The 12,685-nt window shown below is 37.6% G+C and overlaps 1 protein-coding gene across 1 annotated transcript in view; it reads right to left on the reverse strand.

Moving 5' to 3' along the window:
- Positions 1 to 1,838: 1,838 nt before the first annotated feature.
- The window catches only part of LOC140164953 (uncharacterized), a 38,173-nt gene continuing 27,326 nt past the window's right edge, over positions 1,839 to 12,685 (reverse strand). Inside the window, exons 6-10 of the mRNA XM_072188353.1 lie at positions 10,707 to 10,844; positions 6,247 to 6,408; positions 5,584 to 5,697; positions 3,732 to 3,911; positions 1,839 to 3,339 (exon numbers count right to left, since the gene is read on the reverse strand). Coding sequence (XP_072044454.1) covers positions 2,893 to 3,339; positions 3,732 to 3,911; positions 5,584 to 5,697; positions 6,247 to 6,408; positions 10,707 to 10,844 — 1,041 coding nt within the window. The 3' untranslated portion in view covers positions 1,839 to 2,892. The remainder of the gene's footprint in view (positions 3,340 to 3,731; positions 3,912 to 5,583; positions 5,698 to 6,246; positions 6,409 to 10,706; positions 10,845 to 12,685) is intronic.

Here is a 12,685-nt window from a genome sequence, read left to right on the forward strand (position 1 = left end):
TATCAAACATGGCAGTATCCTTAATTTTAAAGAGTCAATATTAATACTTGGAAAAGGGGACAAATTATCAGAGTGGCACTACTTCTAGTCCATATCAACGCGGCGTGTTTTCTAGACAAGATGGTCAACAGTATCATGGTGGCGTTTCATTCTGGCTAATCACAGAAAGCTCATGATTAATCAAGGTTCGAATTATGGACTGATCCAAATTATTCAACATATTACTCAGTAATCCACCTTGCGCTGTTGCGCACATATTTGCATACTCTGTGCACACACTTTGGATTGCTCAGTGCCAGAAGTAGGTAAGAGCAGTAGCTGCCATGTGTAGATGAGTACAATGTACTTTGTGTAAATTACCAAATGTTTACAGGGCAGCTATTGCACTTGTAAACCCACTTCTGGCACTGAGCAGCTAATTTGCAATAAGTTATATAATCCCTCATGCAGCAGAGCTCAAATCTGGCATTTGCCCGCTACCAATAAGCGATATCGCTGTATTTTTTAGTAAAATATAAATATTCTGTAATTAAAAAAACCCCAAAACGCCCAATTTTTTTGATATTTTGTCGGGTTTCAGCTGTTTCAAAATTTGTCACAATCATCCCACAATGCATTAGTACTTAAATGCCGATATCGCTTATTGTGCGCTGTAAATAGGCTATTCCAGTTTAAACCCATACATCCCCTGTGAAAGATTACCTTAATCTTGCATACAGGGGGTATAGATTTCAAATAGAATCACCAATTCAAGTAACCCCATTTGAAATTCACACTCTCTGTGTGGGAGATTAAGCTCATGTCCTCCATAGGGGTGGTATGGATTTCAACCGGAATAATGCAACAGGTCTGGCAAGCTGTAACGTAACATGGCACATGGCCCTTACTTGCCTGCATGTCAAGTTGTTATGTGTTACAAATAGATCTACAATCCCAGACAAAACTGTTGGAATACTTCAACATAGGTACTTCAAATGTGCCCCCCCTTTCTCCGTTCAACGTTCCAAACTGTTGATTTGGTCACCCCCCCCCCCCTAGATACACCCAACATTGATTGATTGATTGATTGATTGATTGATTGGTAGGGGAGGTGGGGTGTAGTAGTTGTAAAGTGCTCAGATTTCAAACCTAAGAAAGCAAAATTTTAGAATGTCAAATATAACGGGAATATTGTTCAACTACTTTTGACCAGGTATGTAGATCAAGGAGTGCCGAGTAGATGTTGCGGTCCTTCGGTAAACATACTTATATACATAATGCCTCTAAACTGAACAGAAAACATTAAAATATGGGACAGAATTTATTCTTCACGGACAGATATGCCTTTACTATGCATACACACAACTGGCATTTTAATGAAGCATTACTTCTTTACAATTTAGTCCGTGTGTGTACCGCTAAGTTTTGAATACAATTTCTTACTGGCCGAAACAAATTTAACATTAAATAGCACATTTTTGTTTTCCAATTTAAAAAAAGGAAGGATCAAACCACTAAGTCTAAATGTTTGCAGCAAGTACAGTCCATAATGTCATTTCCCCATTGTGAGGTAGTGAGTGGTCAAAGGTTTCCTGGTCATGATGGCATTTGGGATATACCAGTTAAAATCCCTACAACCCCCGATGGAAGACATGACCTTAATGTTCCACAGAGGGAGTGCGAATTTCAAATGGAGTTACCTGAATGGGCGACTCCATTTGAAATCTACACATCCTGTGTATGAGATTAATTTCATGTTTTCCATAGGGGGTGTATGGGTTGCAAATGGAATTTCCCATTACTGTGTTGTCTTTCCCATTCATACACTAAGATTCCAAAACATTCCAATCTCACAATGCCAGTTTAAATGCACATTTGATGATTAAACTAGTGCACTTTGGGTATGAAAAATTGTATCCTCAATTCACGAGGGCAAAGTGTAAGACTTCACTGATGTACACACTGGATGCTGAAAAATGTCTTACGCGATGAGAATGTTTAGGCTATGAGACTGCTTGGGCTCCTAAGTGATTACCATATTCACCAAGGTGCATAAAGCACTGTGATTGCAACAAAGTTACATCTGCATATTTGCTGGAGAGAATGATACACTTGATGTGTTGGAGAGTGCCAAGCCACCTATTGACCCCCTGCATCGATCTTTCGTCTAGTCCCATCTTGCTACCAAAATGACTGAGCTTCTCTGTGCAAACACATGCGCAAAAGTGCACTTCTGTTTTTCTTGCACGCGTTAACACAACATGTCAGAATGCCTTAATAACAAAACGCACACTTGCATGTAAAAGCTCATTTTCAGATGACTGTGCAAAGAGCCAAAAGCACCTCGCGAATAACCTTTTCGATACCCGTACACACAAGTAATGCATGTCTTTCATTGCTATGACATGACTATAACTATCCAAAAATACTGTTCCACAGAAGGTTGACATTCTACACTGTAATAATGACAATACTGTTGAGCATTTCCTTTCAGCCTGGTCCAAACATATTTAACAGGACATGTGAGTGCAAGAAAGTCGTGTGTGCTATAGCTGCCTTTCGTCATATAAAATTTGTCGCACTGATAAGATGTCAAGTCTGTGTGTAGTGCGACTTTAGATGCATCCAGCAGCAACTTTAATCAACTGATGAACAATCTTAATACCCAACGCCTCTCAAGATTTGTAAATTTTTGGAATTGTCTGCAAATTTTTGGAATCGTCTGCAAATTTATGGAATTGTCTGCAAATTTTTGGAATCGTCTGCAATTTTTTTCCAAATTTTTGGAATCGTCAGCAAATTTTTTCCAAATTTTTGGAATCGTCTGCAAATGCAATTTCAAAATCTAACATAAGGGAGCCATTGCACATGCGATTTTCTTGCACTCATGCGACACTTTGTAGTTATCACCCCTCACATTACAGGCAAGTTGATACTGGAAGGATCACTGAATGGTCCTGTTCTGTGATAGATATCGATGGCACACACTGCAAAGTGATACATGCTACCCGGTTGAAACTGTGTCAGCGTACACGCCATAGGAAGCGGCAGCGCCTTCACCTCTCCGATCTTCTTCCACAAGCTCGTATTAGGAGGGGCGTCTGTCTCTTGATAGGCGTACAGATTGTAGAAGTCTATAGTTGCGTGTACGTGGGTGTCCATGTTCATGTTCCACGAGAGTACTATACCTTGGTTTACTTTGCTAATACTGAGAGACGGTTTCGGAGGTGGCGCTGCGTTTGAGTTCACGGTGTACGATGAGTTGGACACGGTTGGCAGTGGCGCTGGGTGGCGACGGACAACCATTTGGTTGGACTGGGAGGCGACTGTTGTAGTGGCTGTGGCAGCTTGTCGACTAACCTGCATGTGGCAAAATGAAGGATTCAAAACATGTATCAACTTTAAATTCATATTAGTGTAGGGTGTACGGCAGAAATCAATCAATAACCCAAGTTTACAAAGTCGCATCTAATCAACCCAATTCATAAACATCATACAGGGATTGATATTACATCCCCTTTAGATTCTTTTGATTACATTCTTAAAATATGAATGATGGGAAAGTAACTGGTGCAATCTTCCTTGATCTCAAGAAGGCTTTTGACACAATCGACCAGTCTTCTCAGTAACAAATTAAAACAATGTGGTATTTCTGGCTCATGTTTCAAATGGTTTATATCTGATCTTACAAATGGGTCACATACTGTTTAACATTTCATTTTAAGAGTAAAAAGAAAGAAAAGAACTGTTACCTGGGCCTGGGCAATTTGTTGCTGTACAGTTTGCTGCTGTTGTTGTTGTTGACTATGCTGTACAGCCTGCTGTCGCTGTAGTTGCTGCAAATTCTGCTGTAGCTGATATTTACTGTGTTGGTACTGCTGTAGATGGTTTACCTTTGCTTTGCTTTCTCCTTGAATACGGGCCTGTTCATTCTGTGGTAGGTGAGAGATACAACAAAAATTACCATATTTGTTCCATTCCCCAGGGTGCTTAAGAAAGTCATTTTGGGTGGGCGCTTATTTTTAGCTGCGGGTAGCAGCTCTATAAGTCACCATGTCTCTCCGTTAGTCTGTTAGTCCGTTGGTAACAAACGCTAAAAAATGCTGTTACGTCTACATTGTTTGTCGCATGGCTATGGTACTTGGTGAGGGGGAGGGCCTATACCAGCCCCATACTGGAAAAGAGTTTCGTCCCAAAATTTGGGAAAATGAGGGGAAATTGAGGGAAGTTAAGGAAATTGAAGAGAATTAAGGAAATGGAGATTTTTTTGGGGGAAATTTTTTTTTTTGCATTTTTTTTTTTTTGAAATTTTTTTTCAAATTTTTTTTTTTTCGAATTTTTTTTTCGAAATTTTTGTAAGACACCATAACTGCAAAATTGAATTCCTTGTCCCGCAGCGACCGCTACGGATCCGACGGTACTTGTTTACATTGTTAAATTGTCATCAATCACCATCTGATATAATTGAAGGCCGAATTAAAAGACTAGTTTGCGTCTGACGTTAGGGCAAATGCACGGCGTGACTGGTTGCCGACCTGCGCAGTACGGCATTTTTGGTCTAGTCTTTTTAATTTGGTCTTCAATTGTAGTATTTAGTTACAGTTAGTGCGCCTTCAAAACAATGGTGTCCAGAAATGTCCAGGTTTGTTGGCATCAAATGGTGACCGCCGGCAAATAAAATACGATTTTGAAGTCAGAATTACATCAAGCATTTGCAGGTCACTATTGACAAGTAATATCTATACATCTGCCCACTATGAAATAGCATCATAATTTACTTTTAGCACACATTTACGATATTTTTAAGGCTCAATTTCCCACATGTATGCATGTAGAGTTACTCGATAGGTAAGCTTAAAGGAAGTATTTTGACACTATTGGATGGGCGGTTAATAATATCACATTAATGCGATCAAGCAAAATGAGTCGGATGTCGGGAATATTGATTTTGAGATATAATCAATAATAGTATTCAACTTCCTTTGTATTTTATTGTTCTCAGTAACACTAAAATGGCTATATTTCTGGAACCATAAGTCTAATTATGACGGGATTTTCAGCAAAATAAGCTCTGAAAATGGCTCATATAATGAGATTGAAAACTGAATTTTGATTTTGATCGACATCCGACTCATTTTCCTTGATCGCATCACATTTTGCTTCCTGTAAAATCGTTGGGTGGGCACTTATAGGGGCTTGGGCGGTTAATGGAACATATAGACGAATCCAATGAGCCAAGTCATGGTCAGGATTTAGTCGGCCATTTTTGGGTCCCCGGCGCACCAAGCTGGTGTTGTGACTGCCCCATTAAAAAGCCGCTTAAAATTCAATGTTAGATTCTTTTGTGTTGTAACCTGTCATCATTCTTTTGTCTATGTGTAACACGGGTGATAGAATGCAGTTTAAAATACCCTTCAAGGCCGCATCATTTCACATTTTAGGTGAGATAGCTGGGTCCCCGTTGCGGCTATGGCTGCCATTGAGGTGTAGGAGTGTGTGAAATCGGATTCGTCTATACGGTAATAAAAATTAAATCAAGGGCTAATGGTAATTTGTTCACTATTATTACAATGGTTATTGTTTATGTTGTAACCAAGGGTTTACCTGAATATGCCTTATTTGCATGTGTAATTCCTGTGTCTTATAGGTACTGTGATTTCCCATCTGTAACTGCTTCAAGATTTCTATCCTCCGCCTTTCATAGGGAGCGTCTTCTTCCTGTGTAATCAAGAAATTCAACAAATTATGTCCATCAAGTAAATATGGGGTGTATGTATACTTTGGATATATATCAAAAGACAGTACTATACATGTACATCTCAAATCACAAAATTCCACTAAAAAGCAACCAAATAATTTTCTGAAATCTGTTGGTGTTTAAAATACAGGCATGTACACCACTAATTGCTGAAATAATGAAAAATACAATAGTTGTCTCTAACTGTCTTTAAATGATGTTAGATAAGGTTGATAATTCTAGCCACAAAATGCCTTGCCTTGATCATAAATTAATCAGAGGAGAAACAAAAACTTTCTAAATTTTGTCCATTGAGTAATAAAGTCTGGATAAATTTCCGATTTGTCTCTAAACTGCACTACATGTAGTCTTATACTTTGCAGGACTTTGGCTGTTCCCTAGTAGTAGTCGAAGAGTATACCAATGAACAGTCATCTTGTCATTATCAAATGTGCCCGTCATGTGACTAGTAGATCGCATTAATAGTCAGTGATAAAAGTAAAAAATTCCACACACAATTTTCACCATACCTTAAGCTTCTGTACAGCCTGCTGCACACCCTGAGCCAAAGCCTCAAACTGAGCTATCTGTGCCTGTATGCTGGCAATCTGTTTCTGCACCTCTGTTTGTCCTGGGTTATTGGCGACGGCAGCTTGTGCTGGTGGTGGTGCAGCTATCGCATGCACAGTTCCCTGCAATGATACAATAGTTACATGGTCATAATCTCAATCTGATATTTCAGATTCTGACGATCAACACTGGAATGTGCCATATAGGGATTTGTTCAAAGCCATAATATACGATTTCTGTCAAATTTTGATTTTGTTCTTCTTTCCCATAAATAATATTATAAGAGTTGGTTAATAGTCAGTATAATTGCAATTATGATAATAATCCAAAATTGCATTTTATCCTACAAATCTGGCTGATTCAAATTATGTCCAAGCACCAACCCAACATGTGTAAACATTACAAATATGCAAAAAAAATAACAAAATTTCCAATCAACATTGTATTTTATGGCTTTAAGATAAAGGTTGCAAAATCACTAAATAATTAATCACAAGCTTGGAAAAATGTTTTTGGAATACCCCGGCAAGTTGATACATTGGTAGACCAGTTGTGAACGACAACAGCTGGTCTGACCTGGCCATCTGGCAAGATGATAAAAAGTTGAGGATACGCCTTCTTGTGCATACATGTGAACAACGCGGCAGGATTTTGGGAACATGACAAATTACATCAATACTAATTGCAGGCATGTGAATGGAAAAACCAGAAAATCTTAACATTATGGAAAACTAGAAAGTGTGTGACATTGAACAAAAACATCTCAAAATTGGTGGAAAATAAATACAAATGTGTGGGTTTTGGTCAAGAAAACTTGATTTCAGGTTTAACGCAAATCTCATGCCTGTAATTGAATACTTACTCATATATGCTTAATACCAAACAAATTTATGAAATTTCTTTCAGAGAAAGAACAACACAAGGATGGAATTATACGATGGGGATAATAGGGAAGACAGGCATGCAAAGTATTCTAATAAAGTATGAGGAAAGGTTATCACTAGAACTACATGTTTTAGTAGCAACAGATTAAAGAATGTCAAATTGGTTTCATTCAAGTTACAAAAGGTTGTAGGTAAGAAAATGCCTAAATTTAAAAAGTGACTTGCAATTTTCAAATTAGAAGATGTCACTAGTATTACAACATCACAAAATATCAAGTTTAACTTTGATAATGCCCTCAAAAATGACTCCCAGAGAGCTCCTGTGTTAATTATGTTACAAAACAGCCTATAATTTTGCATTTTTTTTTAAATTTCTAGACAAAACCCTATCACTAAAAATATTGTCAAATAATACAAAACCTTTGACCTTGGATTGCCCACATGTGTATAACATTTAAATAACACATGTCCTCAATGCAACAGACCAGTGCAACAGTGATTTTATAACCACGATTGATGGTATCTACTCAAAACATGATTCCATAATATGCATGCATACAATAGGGTCTGATGAGTCACATGCTATACATATAAGCCACGTGTGATGACTCCATTGAAGATCCATGCTACGATTGTGGGTCTATAAATATGAAATTCCTCTTCTCTTGTATCCGAAATTAAAATGCACCAGTTCTGGTTCTAAAATGATGCAATCTTGATTTTATCTTGCGTTGTTTATTTTGTAAACAAATATTAAATATTGTATATCCTCTAATATATAGTAATAAACGCCCCTCCTCGAAGCTTACCACGCTCTACACACGATCGGTTATTTTTGTTGGTCGTGGCGAAAATGACATTGTACACCCAGAAGTGAACCGGAAGTCATTGATCCCAAGTTCATAGTTTGTCAAGATTTTTTAAACTTAACTAACAACTTTTCAGGAAATTATCGTTGTAGAAAAATGACCCCTAATAAATGCCCCCTTTTCGCAAAATTTCACGCCCCACATCTAGGGTAACATGCCACAAAATAGCTTTCCATAGACTTTACGTGCAAAATAGGGGTCACGTTTTAGGCTATAAGTCGAGTTACGTCTTACTTTGAAATATATATTTGATATCATCTTAATCAGAACAAAATTCTGCATAACATATCTGAAAATGACACCATATTTTAGGTCTACTTTTTGAGAAAAATAGCGCTATATTAAAAGACCTGATTTTCCCGTGTTTACGTCCGACTGCTAACCACGTTTTGACCTTGTGTGTTCATGCGCTCATCATCGTAAACATCACTCAAATTTTCGCGTTTTCTGTTCAAATTAGTAGAGATCACATTCACAAATTCTAGCAAAACACGATTTGCAACACTATAAAATTGTTAATATTGTACCGATTTTGCACAATTTTTATGCAAAGTTGGGACTATAATCGTGATAAACTTTTACCGGAAACCGCTTCACAGTCGGATTTAGTGGTATGCACCCTCTATATTAGAGGATATACTGTATGTATGTGATGATCTTATCCACTCGGGTCAAAGGAGGCAATACGTATTGTGGAATGCGGATAGCAAAGACATTTTTATTGAATCTAACTGAAGATTGAACCACTCATTCTTTTATCCAAAGCCTTCTGTATCTTCAGGGGAATCGCACATTATCATTATCATAAACAACCCATAATTACCTTGATAATGAAATCATAACATAAAAAACGTCCGTTCACTATAAGATGGCACATGACCTTTGGAAAAGTACACGGGTCCCCAAAGGAGACAAAGATCAAATAGGTACACAAAACTTTTGGAAAATGTGTAGTAGCTTTAGTGAATGTCGCCATAACTTGAACATGTCCTTTTCTGTAACAAAATTATTGACATTCAAGTGAAAAAAGAACTGGGTCATGTGCCATCTTACACTGAATATACCATGATTTCACGTTACATCAGACTTCAATTTTACATCGCCTGCCTCCGGCCATATAGGATCAGATCGTGTCAAATATGCAAGATAAGGAAGCAGGAAAGAAAGCATGAAGCAATATGCAAAGCAGAAAGTATATTCAGCGATAGAACTGAAGATTGTGGAAAAGACTATCACCTCCATGTTCTTGAAATAGCTCACATGTTAGCTCAGCAGCTGGAAAGAACGGAATTGCACACAGCTTCAACATGCTTAATGCAAAGTAGTAAAGGCTCAAAATCAGAGCATGAAGCAATTACAAAGCAACAGGTTCGGGAAGGCAATATGATTGATGTAAGTTGCACGTCAGCAGAAGTCAACATGACATTTCAAACTGATTAAATTATGCATTCGGACAAATCAGAATGGGCTATTTCCATTTAAAATCCACACCACCCCTGTGGAAGATTTTGGAAATATCTTCCACAGAGGGAGTATGAGTTTCAAATAGAAAAGACATTTTGGTAACTTCCATTTGAAATACTCCAGTTGTGGAAGATATATAGGTAAAGCCATAATGCAGGGGGAGTATGAGTCTCAAAATGATTAACCCTGACCAATAACATTTGAAAAACATACTACCTCTATGGAAGATATTTCCATAATCTTCCACAGGGTTAGTGTGGATTTTAAATGGAATTGCCCAATATTAACACTTTTGTAATTTCTAGTTAATTAATGTGTGAAATTGGTGTGTAACACACGAATAAAAAGAAAGGAGATTCCACTAACTGTATATTGTTGCAAATGAAAGATTATATAGCATATCTCCCAAATGTTGATAAACAATATGCTCAAGACTCCCCTTGTTTTCCCATAATGGGTTCATCTTCCCAGAAATGTCATTTTGAATTGTATTGACTATGCAGATCTGTGCAGTAACTACTGAAGATAACATGCAAAAGGAGTAAAACGATATGCAAGAGCAGCAAGTAAAGAGCCAAGTGGCAGATACACATAGAACTTGGAATGAAGTTCACGGCTCTACTGACATAAATGATATCTCAAGATGAAGGTCTAAATGGGCTATTCCCGTTAAAATCCATACCCCTATGGAAGACATGACCTTAATCTCCCACACAAGGGGTGTAGATTTCAAATGGAGTCACCCATTCAGGTAACCCCATTTGAAATTTACACTCCCTGTGTGGAAGATTAAGGTCATGTCTTCCACAGGGGGTGTATGAATTTTAACTGGAATAGCCAAGTGGATGAAGATAAAAGCAGCTTGTGGTTAAGAAGCAAACAATTACAAACAGACTACAAAATGTCTGTTTGTATCAAAGATGGATAGAAGATCATGACTATTCATCCATATTACCTGATGAATATTTATCCATTTGACCTCATTATTTAAAATGACCTTGTGAATATTCATAAGACCTGGTAAATATTACAGGAAAGGAAACTGTAAGAAGCAAGCAAGGGACGGCGGCAGATAAAAAGGTGTAGATGCTTCTATAAATGATCAATGCAAGGATTAAGGAACAGAAGGGCAGCAAGCAAACAGAGGTAGAGCAAGGGCAGGCGGACAGACAGGCGGACAGACAGGTGGACAGACAAACTCACAGGTTCAGAAAAACTTGGCCTTCTCTGTTGCACTTGTTGATAAGGGGGTGGCTGCTGCAGCCTTTGTTGTGTATTGTGGGCTGTCATCCTAGGCGGATGTCCGGCAGTGTTGCCTCTGTGATGGATAACATGATTGCCCTAAAAGAACAGTGCATGCAAGATGTGAAAAGAAAAAAGAAACATAACGATACAAATCCTTGTGGTGGACCACATGCAGGACAGTGCATAATAGATACCAACATTTGGATACAAAACAGAGAAAAATTCTCAAGATAAAAAGGTACTTTTTGGATTGTAAATAAAGAGAATGATAAAAACATTACAACTATATAGGTGTACATCAAATAGAAGCAATCATACACTCAAGTGCTTACGACAATTCAAAAAGAAAACAGCATTCACTTTGGACGAGAATGAAGCTATAGTATAAATAATACATTGGTTGCACACCATGGAAGACATAATTACTGCAATATAAGACTAGTTGAACATGCAAGACCAGACTTCCCTCATCTCCCTAGCCCTATCTATCAAGGCCAATCAAAGTAGAATCTATTCACGGTAAGAGCTTTGGTACAGCACCAGGAGGAAATGCTTTCTTTGCCCCTCTGGTGGCACTGAATGTTGTATTCACTCCTTTGCATGGTCATCAAGTTTTGGGTAGGGCCTAAAATTGGCAACATACATGATTGGGAATTGAATCAGTTATACAACAGTTATGTAACTTGAAAAAGTCTTGTCGGATGACGGACAAAAATTTGAGTAAGTCAAATTTTTTTCTTAGTTGTGTGACCAGTTTAAATTTACCTCAACAAGTTATGTAACTTACAGTAATGTTATATAATTCTTCCTTTCATGTTTGTTACCAGTTTGATGGGGCTCTATCCAACATGACGGAACCATACAAGGGTGAATTAGGTCCACTTTTTTTGTCATAGATTTGTATAAAGTTCCATTCCGTTCCAAGAAACATGCACCAAGTCACAAATTGTTCATTTCCTGTATTTAGATTCTTGCCATTTCAATTTCCAACTTATACAGATGGCTTGTAACTGGTCTGTTTGAATTTGGATTATGAGATATAATTAAGTCTTTAAAGAGGAAGCCCTGCCAGAGCAGTTCTTCTGGGGTGAACCAAACCTGCCTGGTAATCAAATTAATCATTGACAAAGTTATCTCTAAATTTGACAGGTTTTAATTGATGTACTAACAGTAAAACATCAATAAGCACCTGTCAAAATGAGAAATTACCTTACTGATTAATGTGATAACCAGGCAGGTTCTGATCACCTCAGAAGAACTGCTCTGGCGGGGCTTCCTCTTTAATATTCCTTTGAATACAGAATTTCTAGAATCGGGTCTATCATTAGACCCTCCAATCAGGCCCTTGTGACTTATTACATGTATTGTAGGAATAGGTGCGACAGAAGAATCAAAGCCTGGTTTTGCTTGTCAACATAAATAATGGAGAGGGCGCTACATAGAAATTCACCTGGAAGAATCCCTGCGTGAGCTGCAAGCAGAGTACGGAAGAAAAACATTTGGTTCAACACTAGGCTCACATGATACTATAAACCTTCTACAGTCATACAAATAAAAGAATTATCTAAAAAGTCCGATTGAAAGTCAATGCAAAAGTTCTTTAGAATGTATACTACCCAATCTAAGCATATATGTGATGCAATCAAGCAAAATCAGTTGAAACTCGCAAATATTAAATTATTAAAACAATAGGCTCACATAGTGATACTATAAACCTTCTACAGTCATACAAATAAAAGAATTATCTAAAAAGTTCGATTGAAAGTCAAGGCAAAAGTTCTTTAAAATGTTTACTACCCGATCTAATGACTACCTATTCTGAAAGGTCTGTTCTTTGAATTTTTACTACCCAATCCAGGCATTTATGCTAAAGAAAAGTGTATACCGTAAAAACTTGATAGTTAGCATGTGTGCTTACTATCGAGCGCTTTTGAAAA

Source organism: Amphiura filiformis, chromosome 11 (assembly GCF_039555335.1).
Source record: "Amphiura filiformis chromosome 11, Afil_fr2py, whole genome shotgun sequence".
Taxonomy (NCBI): Eukaryota; Metazoa; Echinodermata; class Ophiuroidea; order Amphilepidida; family Amphiuridae; genus Amphiura; species Amphiura filiformis.